The following is a 23,068-nucleotide window of genomic DNA, read 5'->3' as shown; positions in this document are numbered from 1 at the left end:
CACATGGGGTCCTCAGTTTAATGCCTTATTTGAAGGACAGCATACTCTGGTGTGCATCACCCCCGTTATGCTGCACTGCAGTGTCAGTGTTGGAAATTTAATCCAGGAACGTGGTGTGAGAATAAACCCACAGTCTTCTGATCTAGCACTAAAGGCAAGTGTGCTACCTGCTGAACCACTGATACGAACAATAATGGACACAACTTATCAAGGCTTTAAGAGGTTGTACAATAACATAAAAAAGTAACTTATTATTTTGATAGAGAATTCTGAATGGGGTGAAATATTAGAAGAAATTTAAAACGGCATTTTAAGAAATAAGAACACAATCTCTAGAATATACAAGGGTGATGGTACAAAATGAGAAATTTAGATTTAAACAGAAAATAGATGGAAGGCAATATTATGCAAGCATTTGTTAGCTGAACAGTAGGCAAACACTTATTGAAATGTAAAGGCATTGAAGCTAAGGAAATGTTATATTTTCTGGTGGTAATGTCTACACAAATACTTTACACTATAATTAAGTATGATGGTTCCCAACATCAGCAACGTTTGCTGGCAATATGAAGAAAGGAAAACTGGTATATGTGTTTTAGACTTGCCCGAGACTGGCAAACTAAAGAGAATTTTTATAAACATTACGTTGTGATTTATGGCCAGGAAAAGAAATTTAACTATATTTACGTACTTCCTAGGGAATACCTGAGAATGAGAGCTAGAATATGTCTCAGAGAGGAACAATACTGTTAGCAACGAGAAAAGTCAATAATGAGAAAGTGGCATAAAATCTGACTTAGGAAAGAAAGAAAGCAAATTTAGAAAGAATACAATAAATAGCAAGTCAATATACAAAATCTAGGAGAAGTATATTACAAAAAAAAAAGAGGAAAGCTGGGAAGCCTACAGTAGAAAGACTGGGCCCATAGGAGTAGTGACAGTAGGATCCATCAGTGGTGGAACAACCATGGAAAATAATTTAGTATTACAGTGGCAAAGATGATGCATTGAACACTGCTGATTAATCAGTAAATTCTGGCACTGGCAGTGGTTTTATTAAATAAGTTAAATGTTAACTTGACTCACAATTTAGTTTATTTTTTATAGATAACTATTTAAAAGCATTTAATATGCTGTTTGTCAATTGGTTTTCATGTTGTTGTATTGCTTGTTTATATGGGTTATAAAGTGTGCATCTCGAGAGGAAAAAAAAAGTAAAGAAAGCAGTCCCTGGGTTTTATACTGACTGCCTTCAGGCCTGATAGCAGCTGTGTTGGTGCCTCCTGTTAGAGTCCCAGAGTCCCACAGACAGAACTAGAACTAACTCCAGATCACTCTAAACAGGAAATACTAGTTAATTACAGGGCACCATCCATGTGTTTTAATAATCTCATAAGGATTTTGAATTTATTTAATTAACTCTCTTTAAGCAAGAGCTTCATTATATTGGGAGACTAAAATAAAATAAACTGGAGCACCTGTACCCTATTGTAGGATATGCTGAAAAGTTAGATTTAATCAACAAAAACTCATTGGATCAGATGGTTTATAAGCCTAGTGGAGGACATGATATTCTCATTCTGGTCCTTGATCATATGACTTCTTTATGCACTGCTATCAAGATGTCTACATCCCTAGTTAATTCTTTCACATTCAAAATCTCCAGAGCCTCTGCATCTAATATTTTGGAATTCTGTTATTTCAAGTTCTATGATAAGGTTTCAAAATTCACTCGTGGCCCTATCAGCTCTGACAGTGGGAACAGCAGGTAGCTTCACAGAGGAGTTCTATGTCCATTTAGATAAATGTACAGAGCTGGCAGTGGCAATCATACAGAATATAGTGGGAAATTTAAAAATAAATCTCCTTGGTGGTCCTCAAGCATAAATAATCATTATAATAAAAGAAAAAAAAAAGCTTTGTAAATTGTATAGCAGACCCCAAAACCCTTATCCAAGGATCGTTTCAGAAATTGCTAAAAACTTGAAAAAAATATATATTGTTAGGTCTATGTCGCTCGTCCGGTCAGGATAAAACAGATGAACAGTCATGGGTTTGGTTCAAGCAGCTTTATAGCACACAAAACACATCAGGAGTGAGGCTTAGTAACTTAAACTTAAACTTATAAACAGACCGACTACTACACTCATACATGGTAACACTCTGGCTTGGCTGTTCTCTCAAAATGGCACTGCTGCCTGCACATGCTCACTATTTGTATGCACGTGCCTACATATGGAAATGCTCCTTAAAGACGCACACACACACGCGTGCGCGCGCTCTGTTTTACATCCTTCCTCTTTGATAAATAGATCATGTACCAAATGACCATATTCACTGACCTGCAGTTATACATAACTAATTTTTTAACATGCAATCATACAAAATTAGACGCATATAAAACAATAATGTCCAGGTTGCTGTGCATTTTACACAAGGTCCAGAAATATGACCTGATCATGTAACATAAAAATCAGAATTGTATCTAGCACCTGGGACCGTCTTTAAGGAGTGTTCAACTCTGGGGACAACTGTGACATCATCAGGAACGGGAATGGCTACGGAGACATGTTTTTCAGTATGAACATTGTCAGGTTTGCTTTGAGATCTAGAGTCTGTATCACAGGTATGATGCTGCAGTATCATTTCAGATACAGGAAGAAGATGCCTGCAGTTTCTTCTGTATTTTATACCCCCAGATTTCACTAAGTAGGATCTCTGCTTAGCACATATGCCTCTCACTTGACCAATCCGATCAAAGTCTTTTCCCATTTGCATCCTCACCGTCTCTCCTCCTTTTAATGGACAAATAAATCTGTTCATTTTTATCATAGCTGGACTTCTGAAAGGAATGGTTCTTAAAGAGTTGGGCTTTGATTGCTCTGGTGTTTTTTGGATTAGGCACCAACAAACTAGAACTGATAGGCAAGGTTGTTCTAGTTTGCCTAGACATAAGTCTCTGAGCAGGCGAGCCAAGTAGGTTGTCATGGTACATTTCTGAGAGTAAGCAGGTTCAAGAATTTATTAGTATTGTCATGCTATGACCTCTCCAGTAATTGCTCTGCACTCTGTACTGCATATTCAGCAAGGCTGTTCGACAGTGGGTATTCCGGACTACTAGTAACATGGATGAAGTCTCACTCTTGCAAATTTCTGAAACAATTATCTGGTGTACTGTGTACTGTTGTCAGAAATAACTTTATGTGGACTACAATGGACTGAGAAATGACATTTCATCTTAGTAATATCAGCACTGGATGTTAGGTTAGGTAGCAAATCAATTTCAAAACCAGTTCGAATAAGAGTTTACCAACACTAAGTAATGCTGATTATTCCACTTAAATGTATCAGTTGCTAATGTTGACCAAGGTAGTTCAGGAATCTGGCTTAGCTGAAGTGGCTCTTTTTGCAAATGTGGTTTAGTGCTATTGCATACTGAACAAGAAGAAAGCACTTTGTCAATGTCCTTTGATGAAGAATGCCAAAATACTAGTCCTCTCACCCTTCTATTTGTATGGCCACGATGCAAAATCTGAATGTATTCTTGTTGTAAGGAAGGAGGAACAATAATTTTGTGACCTTTGAAAATGATACCATTTTCTGTCAGCATCTCATCTATGTATGGAAAATAAGGTTGTACTTCTGGCAGTACGCAGGATTGCTTTGGCCAGTTAGCATTAATGAAGTGGTTGAGCTTCTGCAAAATTGGATCAGTCTTTGTATGATCTCTTAGCTCATCAAGTCTTGTGGTAGGAAAATTGCGCACTTCCGTGGCATCAAAATCAAAATTCTCTGCATCAAGCTGTTCAGTAGTATTTCTGGGTGATCTGGATAAAGTATCAACCAGGTAAAGAAAGTTGCCTTTTGTGTAGACCATTTTGAAATTATGCTTTTGCAATCTGAGCATCATTCTTTGTATTCTTGCTGGAGCAGTATGCATTGCTTTCTTTAAAATGGTGACTAGAGGTTGATGATCAGTTTTGACTTGGATTGCTCTGCCATAAATATAATCATGGAACTTCGAACATGCAAACACAATTGCCAAAAGTTCCTTCTCAATTTAAGCAAACTGCATCCCAATTTGGGTAAGAGTTCTAGATGCATGGGCAACAGGTCTGCCCTCGGAGCAATAACTGCACTAAGACCAAACTTTGAAGCATCACGGGAAAGAACTACTGGTTTGTGGACATCATAGTATCAAAATGTAGGTGGATTGGCAGTTTGCTGTTTGAGGTTATCAAATGCATTCTGGTGGTGTCTAACCTTGACCAGGAAACATTTTTGCATGTTAGCACTCTTAAAGGCGCTGATAAATCACAAAAGTCAGGAATAAATTTGCCCAAATAGTTAACCATACCAAAAAAACGCTGTAGGGATTGGACATTGTCTGTAGCTGGCATCTCAAGAATGTATGCATGTTTAAAAGGGTCTGGTCGTAAGCCTGTACTCGTAAAAAAATAAATGACCTACGTAAGTAACTTCTGATAGTATGAATTTACATTTCAGAGGATTAAGTTTCAAATTCACTTCACATGCTCTGTCCTGTACTTTCCTGAGGTTTCTGTCATGCTCTGCTTCACTGTTACACCAGTAAGTCATCAACCATTATACCATACGGATAACCCGAAAAAAATTTGCTCAGTTGCACACTGAAGAACTTCACTGGCAGAATTTATTCCAAAAGGTATCCTGAGGAATCTGTATCTCCCAAATGGTGTGCTGAATGTAGTCAGTAGTGAAGATTTGCGATAAAGCATTACTTGCCAAAATTAACTCTCTGCGTCTAGGACAGAAAAAACACTGGCATTTGGCATGAGAGCGGCAACCTCCTCGATTGTACGCATAGAATGATGAGGTCTCCTTAATGCCTTGTCCAAGTCTCTTGGGTCAATGCATATTCTGATTTCATGTGAACTTTTCTTGTGAGCAGCTACCATGGAAGACACCCACTCATTTGGTTCTGTGACTGGACAAAATCACACCTTGCTGCACCATTTTGTCTAACTGGACCTTGACTTTGCCCTGCATAGCTATTTTATTTTATTTATTTATTTGCAGTTTAACCAGGAAAGTCCATTGGGCCAAGATGAGCCCATTTGCAATGGAGGCCCGGGGAGAAAAGCTCCAAAATACAGTATAACCAAAGTACAGAATTTTCATTTTTTACAATAGTAAAAAGTAACAATACACGTCAGGTAATACACCGTATATGAAGAAATGTAAATTACATATATATGCACAACAGATATGTGATCCATCAGGTGGGGTGAGAGCAGGAGCATTCCCAAAGAGAGGAGAGATAAGAGTAGAGTGAGTTCTTAAAGGTGGATAAATTATGGGTAGTTCTAATGTGTGGGGGAAGTGAGTTTCATGATCTGGCAAGTGAGAAAGATAGGATGAGTTTCCCAGGACTACGTGTGGGTTTATATAGTTCGAGGAGATTTTGATTATTGGACCTGAGTATTCGATGAGGCTGATGCGTATTGAGGGTGGTGGAGTGGGAATGTCAGTTGGAAGGGTTGAAAATGAGCTTATGTACAGTTATCAGCTGAATGTAAGTCAGATAGTTTGGGAGTTCCAACCAGTTTAGGGAATGGAGGGAGTTGCAGTGATGGGCAGAGGATTTGGAGCCAGTGGCAAACTTGGAGATTTTATTATAGCAGGTCGATGGTTTTGATTTGAGGGTTGATTGAAGATTAGTAAGGAGAGAGGCTCCGTATAGGAGAGAGGAAATGAGGTAAGTGGTTGATAGGAGTTGTTTGGTAGAGGGAGTAAGGCAGCGGCTGTGACGGTATAGCATTCCAAGCTTTTGATGTTTTTTTGTTTTTTTAATATTAGTTTGTATATGTATGTCGAATTTTAATTGATCATCAATAAGGACGCCCAGCAGCTTTGTATAGGGAACTGTTTCAACAGAGGTGTTATTATGGCTGAAAATGGAGAAGGATGTTTTGTCAATTTTGGTGTGCCTGGAGGGGGTGAATATCATAATTTTGGATTTTGATGCATTGAGAGCTAGATGATTATCTAGCATCCAGGATTCCGTGCAGGAGAAAGCTTCTTGAGTTAAGTTCATAAGTTTGGAAAGAGATTTGGCGGAGCAGATAATGGTGGAGTCGTCCACATATTGGACAAGTCTAGCATTAGGGATATTTTGATGGAAGTCATTAATAAAAATTTTGAAGAGTAAAGCGCCCAATGTAGAGCCTTGTGGAATGCCTGTTGGAGTTTGGAGGAAGGAAGAGATACAGTTGTTCCACTTTACGGCTTGCTTCCTGTCAGAGAGGTAGCTGGTGAACCAGTTAATGGAAGTGGAGGAAAGGTTATGAAGAGGGAGCTTGGACAGGAAGAGATTGTGGGATACAGCATCAAAAGCCTTAGGTAAGTCGCGAAGGAGGGTAGATGCTATATTGCCAGAATCACGAGCAGAGTTAATGATTTTGAGAAAGGAGAGCAGGGCATTAGTGGTTTGTCTGGGTCTGAAACCATGCTGTGTAGGGGTTAGTAGTTGATTGTCCAGCAGGTAGGGTAAGAGTTGTAGGTGGTTACATTTTTCTAGAATTTTAGAGATGGGGATAGGATGACTATTGGTCGAAAATTGGAGCTTGTAAAGTTAATGCCCCCTTTGTGGAGGGGAATGATGAAGGCTTTTTTTTTCCACAGGAGGGGTACATAAGACTCTTGGATGGAACAGTTTATTAGGATGCAGATGGGTAGGGCTATGCCATCAACAGTGAGAATGAGGAACTTAGATGGAATATTGTTAGGGGCATTAGAACAAGGTTTTAATTTTAATAGGAGTTTTGTATGACATGAGAAAGAATAGGCTTGAGGGTAAAAGGAGGGAGATGAGTAGCATTGGATATTGATGGGGCAGGATTGGGAGATTTGGATAAGGTATTGAGTGGGAAAGATAAGGCAAGTTTGACTATAGAGTCGATGAAAAATTAATTGAATTGAGTAGCTAGGACATGGTCAGGAGAGTTAGGGTCTAGGCAGGGGTTATCTTTATTGACAGGACAGAGTTAGGGTCTAGGCAAGGGTTATCTTTATTGACAGGACAGAGAAGTGAGGAGATACTACTCCAGAATTTTTTGGGGTTGGATTTATGGTTATTTTGAAGTTTGCAATTGTAGGATTTTTGGCCTTTGGCTATTTGTTTTTTTTACCTGATTACGGAGTTGCTTGTATTTGGTATGGGAGTTGGGTGTTTCGAATTTTGGTAGTATTTCCATGATTTGTCTCAGAGATGCATAAGGGTTTTGGTCTCTGTGGTTAGCCAAGGGACAGTTTTGGATTTGACTCTTAGTTCTGGAGGGGGAGAAGTAGTTAAGTAGATTGGTGAATACTGTGTTGAAGTAAGAGACAGCAGCATCCAGAGGAAGGGTTTTTAGAGGGGTCCAGTTAGTCTGCTTTAAAGAGTCTGAGAAGGTTTGAGGGTTGAAGTCTTTTAAAGGCGGTGGTTAAGATATATTTGTGCTGTATGTGGAGGGGAGAAGAAGAGCGGTATGCGAAAGCAAGAAGATAATTGCTGAGTGAGTCAGGGAGGGGTACCACTGTCAGAAATAATGTTAGGGTGGGAGACAAGTATCCAATCCAGAATACTGCCTGTTGTGCCATTTTTGTTTAACCTAGTGGGGGTGTTTGATTAGCTGGGTGAAATTATATAGGTTAATACTCCGAGAGGGCATAGGTGAGTTTATAAAAGACCATTTAATATTGACGTCACCTAGGATGATTGTTTCATTATTTATGTTGGTGGTGAACCATGAGAGGATGTCCTTCAGAATAGGGATGTTGTTACCAGGAGATAAGTAACGGGGTAACTATGCATATACTTTTATGATTATTAACTTTGAGGTTGGCTAAGGTTATCTCAGCAGAAGCAAATTGGGGTATGGGTTTGGTACAGGGTGTGACTGTTTAGGAGGAGAAGTGTAAGGCCACTCCACCTCCTTTCTTTTGTGGTCTGTTTCTTATCAGTCTATAGTTGGGTGGGGTTATTTCTGTGTCTTTTATTGGAGCTCTCGACACTAGTCTGACCACTGGACCGACCTTGGGTCTACTTTCATGGAGTACACAACTGGAAGTTGGCTTAACTTGTCATTGAAAGCATCAGCATACTCGGAGAAAATAGCATCACTGAAGCTGGAACTGAGACATGTGCTTGCATGATGTACTTCTTTGGTAAAAGAAAGCGGTTTTATTCTCAAGTTGTCTGTCTCTGAGACCTAATAATGACTGCACAGGTCTTCTGACTACATAAAATTGCAAGCTGTAACTGTTCCCAGCTGAATAGCATGAAAGCATAACAGAGCCTTCAGTTTGAATCTCTTCACCTCCATAAGCAACAAGCTTCACACAGTTAACCAAAGTAAGTCGCTCACCAGCTCTCACTCTAGCAAATGTTTTTGCTGACATCACATTACACTTTGAATCAGTGTATACTTTGAGCTCCTTGGGTTTACCATTGATCAGGACAGTACAAAAATACTTCATTCTTTGCCAGCAGCCTCTCTTCGAACTACCACATTGTCACTATGGTCAGAAAGTTCTTCTGTGTGGCACATCTCATTACTAAGGGTTTTGCATCCAGGAAGAAAGAGCTCATTGTCTCCCTCTACTCTTCCCTCATTAGGTCAGTCATAGAGTACAATGCTCCATTTGGCATGTACCTCACTAGACATCTGCAACAACTGGAGAGGCCACAGAAGTACCTCACAAAGAGGATTCTAGGCTTTAAACACTTGTCCTGTATGGACAGACTCAAAAAAACTCCAACTATCGTCTGTCTCATATCGCCTACTTAGAGGCGATCTCTGCTTGACATACAAAGCCATGTCTGATCCAGCTGTTAGAAATGCTACAGCTAAAGAAATCCCAATCCCTCAGCACCACAAGCTCCAGTGACCTCAGCCTCATTACCACAGTCAACAGAACATGCTGGAGGGACAGGTTCATAACCCAGAGACTGCCCTTGCTATGGAATAGACTTCCCATACATGTCAAACAGAGCACCTCACTGACCCTCTTCAAGAGAAACCTTGATGAGTGGATGGGAAATAGAAAATTCACCCCAGGGATCACTCCAGTGGCTCTACTCAACAGAGGCACTGGGAACTAAGGTTGGATGGCACAATATCAGGGTAATCCCATGGGCTAGGTTTGTAAAGGCTCCAGGGCCATTAGCCTAGTACACACCTGTGAACCTATAAATCAACTTCATTAACCTTTTCAGCAACCACTGATACACCATCTACTTGGAAAGTAGGGTTGCAGCTTTCTACATGATCAACTTGCTTTTTTGGGCAACCTTTCTTAATAATTGAATGAGTCTTGCTTGATTTACTAGACTTTTGAAAGTGGGTCCATTGTTTACACTTTTGGCTTTGCTGACCAAATGCTAAGCACTTCTCTCTTTTAGACTTATGGTTGGCACCATAGTTACGACAGTTAACAATAAGACTTGACTTGGGTTTTGCTGACTAAACCTTATACCGCACTGAGCATGTCAGTTTTGTTAACCTAGGCTTGGAACCTGTTACTAAGTTCTGGGTCATCCCTGGGAATCCCACAGCGGCTGCAGCTGCCATGTGCTTAGGTCTGCTTCTGCTTGCCACATGCTGTATGCTGTCTACACTTGCCCTAGAGGCTGCTGAAACTAAGCCCTTGTCACTTGTAAGCATATTTGTGTGCATTTCTGTGAGCTCGTGGATTTGACAAATCTCTGCGGCTTTGCTTGATGTTAAATCACTGTCATGAAACAAAATCTTTCTCATTGCAGCACTATTAACACTGCACACAAGCCTGTCTTTTATTAGTTAATCTTTAAAGTCACAAAATCTGCATGTTTTAGCCTTATTTCTCAAGTCAGTGATATAAGCTGCAAAAGTTTCACCTGCTTTTTGGTCTCTTGTATAAAATAGGTGCCTCTCCAATGTAACATTTGTCTGGGGATTGCACATTTCTCTAAATTTTATGTTTTAAGCATTCAGGGTCTTCAGTGATTCAGCAGATTCAGCAATATGGTGGTTTTCCCTTCTCCTGCATATACTGCTGGTCCATACACAAATGAATGCTGTCTTTCAGTGGTCTCTGGCCCAGCTAAGTTAAGCAAAATTAATGCCCTTGTACATGCATCTTTGTCAGAAAAAGCTGATCATATTCCTGCTCAAATGCTCTCCAATTCTCTGCAATATTATAATCAAACACAAGTGGATTGGGTCTACGAAATGCCTCTGCCATATCAACACACAGGTAGTGAAGGTGCCTGGAATTATGTACGAACATGCACACTTAAATATATGCCAGAACTTGTAATTATGCCCAATAGCATAACCGACTCTTTGGAATAACTGTACTTTGCCAAATAAGTCTCCGTAGCACAAGAACACCTTAAAATCACTGTACTCTGCAAATTCACTCCTTATCAGTGTAAGAAATACTTTGAAATGATTCTACTTTGCAAGCAAACTGTACACCGTAGAAAAAGATCACGGTAAGAAACACTTCAAAATGAATGCACTTTGTAAATAAACTGTAAACAGCACAAGAACCTTTCAAAATGGCTGTACTTTGTGAAATAACTCTGTACAGTGTAAGAAACACTTTGAAATGGTGGCACTCTGCAAATAAATGTACACAGCACAAGAAACTTTTTCAAAATGGCTGTACTTTGACTGCACTTTACAAAATAACTGTACTTTGCACCCAGCAAACTCTCTGAAATCATTGCACCATAATAAAGCACACACTGCAAACACTTTGCACACTCTGAGATGCTTTGAACAACTCTAGATGTTCTTCGTGTTTCACTGTTGCAGTCATCACACTTGGGTTATCTGCCTGCAGGTAGCCCTCAGTCGGCCCGAATACCAGAGTCTTGGGATTTCTGCATCAGATGCTGTCACCTCATCCATGACGCCAGGTTGTTAGGGGTATAAAACATGCAGCCGACGCCATTACATCAGCTTTTCTTGCTGTGCGGGACCCCGAAGCAGAAGCAGTTCGCAAGTGCCGGTCGGCAGCTACCTGGAATTTTCATTTTTCGAGTTTCAAACCTGAAGTCTTCTAAAGCTAAGTACCCCGTTGGGAATCCTTTTTTCTTGCTCTAACCAGTGTCAGAAAAAGTTAACAAGTGTCTTGCCTGTGGAAAGCAAATACCTTACAGAGATTTTCATACTTACTGCATCACCTGTTTAGGCCCAGACCACGACGTCCCTCGCTGTCGGTTTTGTGCCTTGTTCAAAGCCCGAACTATTCGTCTTCGGGCTATTTTTGTCTATTCTTTCGCTCTCGTTCTCCGTATTCTGAAATGGCTTCAGTAAGCCATCCAACTACCAATCTTCCAAAAAAATGCAAAGATAAAGACAGACAGACTGCATAGGTCCAAAACTGCCGACGACGCTTCAGTTAAGTTAGTCGCCAGTCCGCCGGTAGTCAGTGAGGTGCTTTCGCAGCCCCTGTTACCTGCTTCTACAGATCTCCAGGCCTTTACTGAGACCCATTCGGAGTCCGGTATGCCACAAGATGCTTCTTTGACTATGGAACCTGCGGATGTCTCTACCTTTGATGGGTCCGGAGATGCTGTGCAGGCAGCGGCTTCTGAGGGTGTATTCAGACCTTTCTATGTTCGTATCAAACCAACTACTTCGTTACTGACTAAATCTACCGAATTTTGCAGGCCCAGAGTTTGCACTACGCCTAGGAAAACAACGACCAAAGACTTTCTCATGTTCCCATGTCACAGAAACAAATGCTTAAAATGGCTGAAGACCGTATTACTTTAATTAGGGGAAGCCAGCTTTCTCCCTCTAAAAGACAAAGAATTGATTTTCCTTCTGATTCTTCAGACCATGAGTCTGATAACTCTGACCCCTGTGATTACTAAGACATACCCTTGTCTACCTATGAGGACTCAGATGCAGAGGATTCAATTCCCTCTGCCCCCCCAGAGGACCTTTCTTTCTATGAAGCCTTGCATACCCCAAGAGAGCATTTCTGCTGGGAATGCCAGGACTACTTACAGTCCAAAAAGAGACTCAGGGAATTTAGACTTGCCTCAGCATATGCCTGTAGCTATTCCCCCTGTCCTGGATATTGTAGATGTCTTCATGGAATCCAACCTTACCCCTGATACTTTACCACTTGCTCCTAGAAAGCCTGAAAGATACTACAGAGTACCTGACTCTCACAAATTTCTCTTTAAAAATCCCACTGCGGATCCAGAGACCATTTCCCAGGGACCTAAAGGTATTAAGGCTTCTACAGCCAAAATCCCTACCCCTTCAGACAGGGATTCTTGGGCTCTAGACAGATGGGGTAAGAAGGTATATACCGCTGCAACTCTTGTCATCAGGGCTTTAAATTGCCAGTTTCACATGTTGAAGTACCATTGATCTAATTAAACAAAAAATGTTGATTCCTGATTGTGCAGAAAATAAGGATTTACAAGACTTAAATGGATTCTGAAAACCAAGTTGGTAAACATACTTTGCAGTGTTCTTTTGATGCCTTACAAGCATCTTTCAGGGCTGCTGTCACTGGGTCTGTTCTGCGAAGGCATGCTTGGCTGAAGGAACAAATCGTGCCAGACCATGTCAAGGCAAAATTACTTGATGCTCCATTAAACCAAGAATGTTTGTTTGGCTCTAAAGCAGAAGACATTCTTAAAAAGATAGAGGAAAAATCTAAATCCATGCAAACTGTTCTTACAGGTACAGCCACCTAGATTCAGTAGGCATTGGCCTTCAAAATACTGGTCTTTTCCAGTCCCTTCAAGACCTTCTCAGACCAAACCCAGGGGCAACAGACTACAAAGACTACAGTCTCAAGGTATGCACAGATCTAAACAATGGAGTGCTTTCTCCTAAAAACCTGGGAGTGGTAAGCCACCCCCCTATGGAAAAAGTTCACAATGACTTGTCCTCAAACCTTCCCAGCCATGCCCAAGTACTTGCACCCCTAGGAGGAAAACTCACCCAGCATGCAAAAAACTGGGAGTATGTTACCCAGGACCGATGTGTCTTAAACGTATCCAAGGGACACAGATTCTGTTTCCACTGTCTGCTAACCCCAAGCAGATTGCCAGACCTTCCTCCAAACCAGTGGACAGAGGCCCCAAAGCAAGTACAGGGACAGATTTTGCATCCTCAGCTGCAAGCCCTGAACCTGGCAGCCTGGCTTATTCCCTGAATACATCACCAGCAACCCTCAGCAAACAGGTGCTGGATGTTATCCTTGAAGCCAGGAGGCCCAGTACTAAGAAATCCTATTCAGAAAAGTGGAATAGATACTGTTCTTGGAGAAAGTCTCAACGGAAGGACACAGCTGCGCCCTCCTTTCCTCAAATACTAGATTACCTAGCAGAGCTTCTCCACAAAGACCTATTCTTTTCATCAATTAAGATTCATGCCTGTGCCATCGCGGCTCATTACAATACTGAGCCACCCCTATTCTCTCACCCTGTGATCAAACAGCTCCTGAAAGAAGCTAACAATTTAAGAACCCCAAGGAGAACTCCCACTCCTGCATGCGACCTTAACTTTGTACTAGAGAAGCTCACCCTTCCCCCTTTTGAGCCTGCAGCTACAGCAGAGTTAAAATTCCTCTCTTGGAAAACAGCCTTACTGCTAGCCCTCACTTCAGCAAGAAGAGTGTCCGAGTTACAGGCCCTTATGGCTGTGGAACCCTTCATTATCTTCCATGCGGACAGGGTTTCCCTCAGGACTAACCCATCTTTTATGCCCAAGGTGGTATCCAGTGTGACTTTAAACAAATCCATCCATTTGCCAACCTTTTTTCCTAATCCGCAGAATAAAGGGGAAAGGATCCTGCACTCCTTGGACGTGCACAGACAGTTCAGTTTCTACCTTAACGGGACTAAACCTTTCAGAAAATCTAACCAGCTGCTAGTCAGCTTTGCTACAGGGGCAGAAGGCAAGGCCATTTCAAGGCAAACCATTTCCAAATGGATAGCACACTGCATCCATTTCTGCTAAAACACCATGGAAATCCTACCCCACAGGAGATCAGGCCTCATTACACTAGAGCTACCTCAACCTCTACAGCTTTTCTCAGGGGGGTCCCTACCAGGGACATCCTGGAAGCTGCAACCTGGAGTTCTGTACACACCTTCACCAAGCATTACCACTTACCTATCTTTTCTAAATCCAGAGCTGGATTTGCCACAGCAGTCTTACACGGCCTGCTAGCCAGCCATACTACTTCTTGACTGCCGCCGCCCTTCCTCAGCTTTGGGAATCAGTCCAAGTGTGATGACTGCAACAGTGAAACACTAAGAACATAGTACAGTTGTGTACACTTGGCATAAATGTAGATGTTCTAGTTTATTCCCTGTTGCAGTCCTGGTTACCTTCCCTCCAGCCCCCTGTCTTTCTATAATTTCTACCTATCCTCTTTTTTGCCCATGTCTTATGGAAATGGTATTTACTTTTTACTGGAGGTGTTTCACACCTTTTGATTGCTTCCTATTTTGGGGGCTCCTGACATCTGGGGCAAGAAAAACTGATGTAATGGCGTTGGCTGCATGGTTTATACCCCTAACGACCTGATGTCATGGATGAGGCTACAGCATCCAACGCAGAAATCCCAAGACTCTGGTATTCAGGCGACTGAGGGCTACCTGCAGGCAGATAACCCAAGTGTGAGGACTGGAACAGTGAATACACTCAAACATCTACATTTATGGTGAGTGTACACAACTGTACTTTATGCTTTGAGTGGCTTCGGTCAATGCGAAATAGTAGTTTATGCCTTATGGTCTTTTACTAAAAACATGCAGTCGTCTTGCTCTTTAAGCTTATTTTGCCCTTTTATTGTACTCATTATGCCCATTTAACTTCTTATCATGCTCATTTTACTTGTCTTGTGCTCATTTTACTTTAAACATCCTTGTTATGCAAACCAGGGGTAATTCAGAGCCCCATATGAATATTTCTTGATTGTTTTATCAAATATCATGGATTTGAACATTTCATTTAATTAATGGTGCGTTTTGTGCCTTACGAATGCTCCGTTTCATTTTCTTTGCAAAATAAATAATTTGTGCAAGTTTTGGTTACCTTAAGTTCATTTCTGCCCCTTTTTGATCATTTGAGCACTGTTATTACCCAACCTACTCATTATACCTTTACTGTCAACTCTGCACCTCATGGCTTGAGGAAGTTACACACTCAGTCCTGGTTCTGACACCATGTCTCTAGTCCGGTCAGGAGAAAACATAACAGTTGTGGGTTAATTTCAGTCCGCTTTATTACATGCAAGCACACCAGAAATGAGGCTTAGTAACTTAAACTTAAGTAAATTTATAAACAGACTGACAACTACACTCGTATATGTTAACAGTCTGACTGTTCTCTCAAAATGGCACTGCTGCCTGCACGTGCTCACTATTTATATGCATGTGCCTACATCTGGAAATGGTCCGTAAAGTTACACACACACCCTTTGTTTTACATTCTACTAAACCAGCCCATGAATGTAGGTTAGCGTCTGAAGCCGAGGACAGTTATAAATCTTTCTTTAGCTACATTAGGAAGCTAAGGAATAGCAGTCAACATCGTTTTGAACTTATTCACATAGTCAGTCATAATAGATTTTGCCAATATACTAGCAAACAAATTAGGTGCTAATTTTACCCTAGAGATAAATTTCTAAGTCCATGTATCCCCGAGTCCCGTCAACCCCCTATTATCTCAATGGAAGGTATACTGCAGGTTCTTTCTAAGACCAAAAATGCTTCTTTCATGGAGCCTGATAAAGTCTACCATTTTGCTCAAGGAAAGAATAAATAATGGCAGACAGGATTTGTGTTATTGGGGATATAAAGCATGACCGGGGTTGTTATTTCCACAATCCTACACCATTAAGTAAGCCATTAATGGCATTTAAAGAATTGGACTGTCTGTTAAATTGTTTTGTATTTTTTTTTTAACTATGTACATTTTTTTCTGTTTATTTTTTAGAAGCAAACCTAGCAAAATAGTTCCTCTACCTAATGAGTCAACTGCGCTGTAGCATATTTAATTGAAGGAAGCATTTTACATCCAAAGTGTGAGTCATACAATATCCACACACACATATATTCAGAAGCACAGACAGACCCACATACAGATACACGCAGGAACACACACATGCTCAGCAGTTACAGCAACTTTTGAGTTAGTGCACCATACCTCAGATGACTCATTGTGTGCACTTGAATGAATGAAAATAAAAGTAGCATGAAAGTCTGTGCAATTGTTTCCCTCTTCCTTCTCTTTACTGTCCCTGATTTTACCATATAGTAATTTACTTGTTTTATTTTATTTGTCCCTGCAGAATTATGGATTTGCTGGTAAACTACTGAGGATTAATGTCAGGTATTATTGATTGACCTTAATGTTTAATACTTCTTATTGTTAAAAGATTATTGCTGATGGACTGTTGCAGTTTGAAGACATTGCTGTGTGTCTCTCTTCTCTCTCACACGTACAAATGCTCTTATACGTTTACTTCTGTCTCTCTTTTTTAATGTTTTTTATTATTATTATGCTTTTTATTGAAAATTTTCATTGTGAATGTGTCTGTCTGTGGTTCTGTCACGTCCCCCGACCACTCGGCTGTCGCCTACATCCACTGGGAACTAATCATTATGCAGTGTGCAGCATTACAGCACCCTGGACAGCTCACAGTGGTGAATAGGCAAGACAATGAAGATGCAAGCTCTCACCTACAAAATCTACAGTCCTCGACCAGTCTTTTACTTTTTAATTTCTAAGTAAAATAAAACAGTAATACTGTATAGATAATTACAGAGTTACTGCTGTCTTTTACTTAAAAACTAAAAAGTAAAAAATAAAAATATAAAAGCTTTTTTTTTAATAAAATATGCTTTTTATTTTTTTTTTTTTTCCAAATAATTTTTTATTGTTTTCCAAATAAGTTCAATGCAGACAGAATAGAAATACAAAACATTCTAAGTTGAAAAATTAAAGAGGTAAGAAGAAGAAAACAATAACTGGGTAAGTAAGAATTTGTAGATAGAGAAGAGACAAGAATTTTTGCAAAGGAACACATATGAAGTGAAGAACGTGGTATTAGTCAGATAGAATTACATCTAATAGGCATTTCCATATTGGCTTAAATAGGCTTTCTTTCTAGGACCATTGATACGGACAATTTTGTGCGTCTATCCAATTATTATGAAGTTAGGCATTTTGGAAAGGGGAATATTCAGTGTGAGTTATAGTAAAACCCATTTTTTTAGTCGCACTTGTATTACAGGTGAGTAATAAATTGGGTATATACAATATTTTTTTGAAGGAGAAGTCTTTCAAGGTTTTTTATGGCTAGTTTTTTTGATTCCCCTCGTAAATGGGAGAACCTATTGTTGTCCCAGAAGGTGGAAAAAAGGCATTATTATATCTAATAATGGTTTTTATATATTGTAAGAGGGAAGAGATGGTTTTTGGGATTAAAAAAGTAGAGATAATTTCAGATAGTTTATTGATTCCCAATGAATCAGGTGTAATGTAGACAACTTGAGAGGAAATGAAAATATGCTTTTTATTGAGTCGCTGTAAAAGTGAAAAATAAGAAAGAAGAGTGAAAACTTTGCAGAAGAAACACAGACAAGCTTATTTCAGAAGAGCATTTGAGGTTGGTTTTGTTGATTCCTGCTACTACTTCTGCTACCTCAATAACAGAATCAGCAAACCAACTTCAAATTCTTTTCTGAAATCTCATCTGCATTTCTTTTGCAAAGTTTTCACTCTTCCTCATTTTTCAATTTTTTAGAGTGACTCAATAAAAAGCATTCTTTATTAAAAAAATCTTTTTTTATTTTTTTTTATTAAAATTACTCTTGCTAAACAACAAAGTGCTGTTTAGTGTGTGTTTAAAAAAAAATTGACATCCATTTTTTTTAAAACTATCTGAGCTATGAAGTGACAGATTTGTTTTTCACTGTGCATTACCTTTTCTTTAGTACCCTGATGGAGAACGTTCTTTCTTTAATTGTGGTGGCAAAGTAGATTCTGTAATAAAAAGTAGTAAACATGTCCTGGCAAAACCACTCCACGTACTGTTTTACCTAAGTTTAGCTAAAGGTTTTGTTCCTGAAGTTTATCACAATACAGTGGTGAATGCCACTCCGCAAGGGAGGCCGTACAGTGACCCTGGAAATTCTAGACTCTGCAGCCTAAAGCTTCTCATCTGCAAAGCCTTCGGAATGTATTGTTTGTGACCTCATAAACTGTGAACCCAACAATCTCATTAGACTTGACACCCAGCAATTTGACTTTGTCAAGAAAAGAATCCTGCCTGATGAAATTGGTCAACTCCTTTGAGATGGTTACACTGGTTGTCAACAAGTTGTCATGCTACTCACACTGCATATCTTGGCCTGGGTAATGCATTGGCTACCATATGTTGCCATTGTAAGTAGGCTTTGTGCTTTAAAATAGATCCCTGTGTGGTAAGATGGGTAACAAACTAGATAAAAGGCAGAACCCACTCATTGTGAGTGGTATGTACTTCATCAGAAAGTATGAAGGTAACAAGTGGTGTTCCCCAGGGTTCAGTGTTGGGAACCTCCTTTGCTGCATTGATTTTTCTGATCTCCAGACCAGAAAACAAGACATATGGCTAAGATTGCAGGTGACTGCAAACTTGGATTTATTGTCACATCCCTTTTGATACCTTCATCTTTCAGCAGGAACTTACATGTGTAACTAAATGGTTTCCTGCAAAATCAGCTCAAATTAAATATGAAGTACGATATTGTCACATTTGGTAGGCAGCCCTTCCCCTCAGCATACAGCATACACAATACCTGCTTTCAAAGTGAAAGTGTTAGGGTAGTCAGGAAAAACTCCCTTGTCAAATAGATATAAGTAGAGAATCATCCAGACCTATATAGGTCATTGTTCCCTTATATTCAGCATTGATTTGGCTGATTATTGATTACAACTCCCCCTTTGAGAAGTAGCACAGTAGACCTACCAAACAACTAGAAAAAACAAGTGATTACTAAGAAGATTCTGAGCCAGAGTTACCAATATAGACTGGAAGCACTGTATCTTTATTCATTACCTTTTAAACTCTTGAGGAGAGATCTGTGCCTTGCCATCCATGCCGTTAGAGACATAGTTGTCCTTTATCTCTTATCTCCACAAGTGTAATAATTCCTCAGATACCAGAACCAGGGACTTCAATCTTCACCAACAGGTAAATAAAATGCCACTGAGACAGGTTCATTGTGCAGAACCTCTCTCGCCTCTGGAACAGACTGCCTCATGCAGATTAAGCAGTGTGATACACTATGGTCTTTCAGGTGGGATCTAAATCATTGGCTGGACACCCACAAATTCATACTAGGTTGACCAGCCTAGCCCTCATAGAGGAAGGAGATATGACTTAAGGGTGGCTACTGGCAAGGTGTAAATGGACATGAGACTTTGCTTTAATATTCCTTTGAATCCTGTCAAGTCATGTAATGCTCCTGTAAACAGATATACACTGGTGACTGACCACCAGCTGCACACTTGTTAAGTTGCTTAGTTCTCAACTGTGGTTGAGTCTGAAACTGTCTGGTGACCAGTCTTCCTACCTGGTGAAAAAGCATCTGTGTTTGTGTATGTCTGTGCATTTGTGTAAGTACATTACTGTAAGCTTTTTTTTATTATTCATTCATTTGTACATTTATGCATGTGTCTTTTTTTATGTGTGGAGATCTGTAAATTGCTTCTTCACATTCAGCAGTCAGCCATTAGTGAAAATTTTCTGCTCTTTTGAAAATCTATTTATGTATGAAAAAGAATATTAGTATTAGAGCAGCAGACTGTTATGCATTAATGTTCTGAATGAACTTGTGATTACATGAGTTTTAGACCTTTCTAGATTCTGATACATTTTGTTTTCTCTCCAGGGTAGTACCAATGCTTTGATCTGGCAATTTCAGTCATTAAGATTAATTTGAAGATTGGACATTTGGGCTTGTTAGGAATCATTTTAGGAAGGCAGGTTAAATGTCCTTATTTCCTTATTTTGAGTGACAAACCATATGGCAAAGAAGATGAAACTGAAAGAGTTGGAGAGCTACCTTCAAGATGTTGACGTCTTTGAGGATCCTAAACTCCTTCTGGAACAGTATCCAACAAGACCACACATTGCAGGTAAATATGGTAATTGTTTTCTTTAAAATCTTCAGTGTGGGAGAAAAGGTTTGTTCCATCATTTATTATCTTGTCTATCTTTCTATAACCGTGTGCTACGAGTATCTAATGTAAAATGTACTGATTTTGGTCAGGTATTTTCTGCTGCTGAAACTGTGTAGCAGTTACTTTTCTTTTTCATTTTACTTGATATGGAACCTTTGTAACATTTGATAAAAAAAAATTGCACACAAGGATGTGCTTCTTTGACCTTAATTGAAACTTGATTTTCATGGAATGTCACCAGTTCTGCTTTTAATTCCCCAGGAACACCATTTGCTTGCTTTGTTTTTCATTTTCAGAATTTTAATCCATTATTGGTTTGTTACTGTTTCGAAAATCTGGATTGTTCTTGTACTGGACTCCTGTTGTTTCCCCTCTTTTTTGACTACTAAGCAGACTGTAGGGAAAATAGATGTCTTGATGTTTTTTTTTTACTTTTCCTCCACTCCTGCTGCTGAGATATGCCACCACTGTAGCTTCTGGCACTTATGGTACAAGAGTGAGAGTCCAGCTGCAGCATAACCATCATCCAGGCTGAATTCAGAGGGGTTTTCATTTTAAGCCTTACTGTTCTCTGTACATGTACATGGGTTCATAGGCAAGTACTATGCTAGCTGCCTTTGTAGACCATCTTAAGCCTAGCCAGTATCCCTTTTTGTGCTTCAGATAACCTATCCAATTTGGTTAAAAATTGGCCTTACCCATCCCATGATTGATAGTTATTCTCATTAGAGGGTAATATATATAATTAACTGGGATCCTGTCACAGGTGATTTGAGGGTACCGATGCATGGGAGAAAGTACTTAGGAGCTGCATCTGTCCATTAATAGCACAGGAGCAATCCTGGGGTAAATTTTCTGTTTCCTGTCCATAGATCCAAGTTGCACTTAAAAATGGACAAGGATGAACTTTGTTTTATGTGGATGGGGAGTTTGTTCCATAGCAGCGGTATCCCCTGCAAAATATACTTGTCCCTTCAAACTATTCTGTTGACGTTGAGGAAGAGGTTTAGATCCTAGACTGAATATTTCTGTTGGCAGTTCACTTGATGATGTGCAATAAATCCATCAACAGTGGGTCGTAGGGTGCCTTGTTTGCCAGACACAGGTCACTTCTTGGCAGTCTGTAGGATAACGAGCATAGTGAGAGAGCTTTAAGTAGATCCATGTAAAACATGTTTAGGCCTTGTATCCTTTTAATAATGTATATCTGTAGGCTTTCCAGTTGTTGCATGTGTCTGAACAGATACATGCCAAAGGGGACAATTATATTCAGTGATTGGACTAATGAGAGCTGAGTAAAGGGGGACAATGACATCCCTAGATCTAGATACAATCCTTTTATTAATAAGCCATGCAATATAGAAGGACTTTCTTAGAACAATACATACATGTTGGTCAAAAGTTAGGTCTCTGTCCACAAAAATTTCCAAATCCCAAGCAACCGAGTCAACTTTTAGGGGCATATTGTAAACTGGTAGTTTTCTGAGGTACATGATTTCGCAGAGGATGACATGATGCATTTTTGGGTCTTTTTTAGGGGCATATTGTAAACTGGTAGTTTCCTGAGGTACATGATTTCACAGAGGATAACATGATGCATTTTTGGGTCTACTTTAGAACAACGAATGTTTGAAATATTGAGCGCTCACATGAGCGAATATTTCAAACCTCGATATTGCTATTTTTCTTTTGCACTACAGTGTGGATCAGAATATTTGCCCTTTCCTCACTGTAGTGCAGTGTAGGAGTTGGAATATATATTTAGTGGGGGGGGGGCACAGCCCCCCACAATAGCAATTTTGAGTTTTGGAATATTCGCTCAAATGAGCATTTGAGACATTGATCTTTCATTTTTCTGACATAGACCCCATTTTTTGGCATTTATTTTCAAACCATGATTTTGACACTAGTTATTTATTTGAGACAAACCTTCCTGCAGGATGGTTAAGTCATATGTCATCTCAGTGAGATACCAGGGTTTGAGTGTGTATTGCAGGAGTGCCAGAACTTGTTGCCTTCTTCTTTAAGTGATAGTACTTCCAAGTAGCTCTGTCTCACTTGTAGGCAGATGTCTCTGTTTTTCCTATGTCTGTATTGGGGATTTTAGAAGGAGTAATTGCCCTCAGACATGCCCCCAGTCACCCCCCCCCCCCACACACACACACAGGTGAACAGACTTTATTGCATCATTCTCTTCCATTCCTAGCCAGGTTCTTCAGTGGTCATTACTAATCAAACCTGGTTACTTGGAATTGTAGTTAGTGTTCATTCATATATGACGCAGGACCAGCTGTCATTAAATGTCTTCGGACTGCCTGCTGACTTTGCAGTCAGTAGCCATGTGAATTTAAGGACTGGGTAGTGGAAATTATTTGGGGGTTATTAGGTAAGATATAAATTTCTTCTGAAAATATAGCTAGGGAGTGGGATAAAATTAAAGTGGAGTTTAAAAATAGGATAGTAATAAAAGAAAGAGAGATATGGTTAAGAAGTAGCAAGAATTATTTAGAGGGACTGACGAAGGTTAATTTATTGCAGAATAGGGGGACTGTCACAGAACAGGAAGAGCAATTGCAGAATGCTAAACGGAAAATAAAAGATTACCTTGATAATCTGCATTAGGTTAGAAAGACTGCTGTTAAGCAACTGTTTTTTGATAATAACGTCAGAGCAGAAAAACTTTTAGCACAACGATTCAGGCAACAGGAAGTAGAAGGGGTTGTAGCTAAGCTTAGGGAGCCTGTAATAAAGAAGATAACCAGAAATCTTCTAGAGATACTAGAAATATTTCTGAAATTTTATGAAAATCTGTATAAAGCAGAGAAATATGGACAGCAAGAAAAGGT

At 39.8% G+C, this 23,068-nt stretch overlaps 1 protein-coding gene across 4 annotated transcripts in view; it reads left to right on the top strand.

The window, feature by feature from the left end:
• Positions 1-23,068, top strand: part of METTL5 (methyltransferase 5, N6-adenosine) — a 472,701-nt gene that overhangs the window by 20,788 nt on the left and 428,845 nt on the right. For 3 of the 4 annotated variants that reach the window (XM_044075506.1, XM_044075507.1, XM_044075504.1), the window contains exon 2: positions 19,931-20,177. In XM_044075506.1, coding sequence (XP_043931441.1) covers positions 20,066-20,177 — 112 coding nt within the window. In that variant the 5' untranslated portion in view covers positions 19,931-20,065. Of the gene's footprint in view, positions 1-16,341; positions 16,383-19,930; positions 20,178-23,068 lie in introns of all 4 variants that reach the window. The other variant, XM_044075505.1, reaches the window with a different exon arrangement.

Source organism: Protopterus annectens, chromosome 6.part1 (genome assembly GCF_019279795.1).
Source record: "Protopterus annectens isolate FY-2018-M chromosome 6.part1, PAN1.0, whole genome shotgun sequence".
NCBI lineage: Eukaryota > Metazoa > Chordata > Ceratodontiformes > Protopteridae > Protopterus > Protopterus annectens.
Note: the sequence above shows the minus strand (reverse complement) of the source record. Positions and strands in the feature narration are given on the sequence as shown.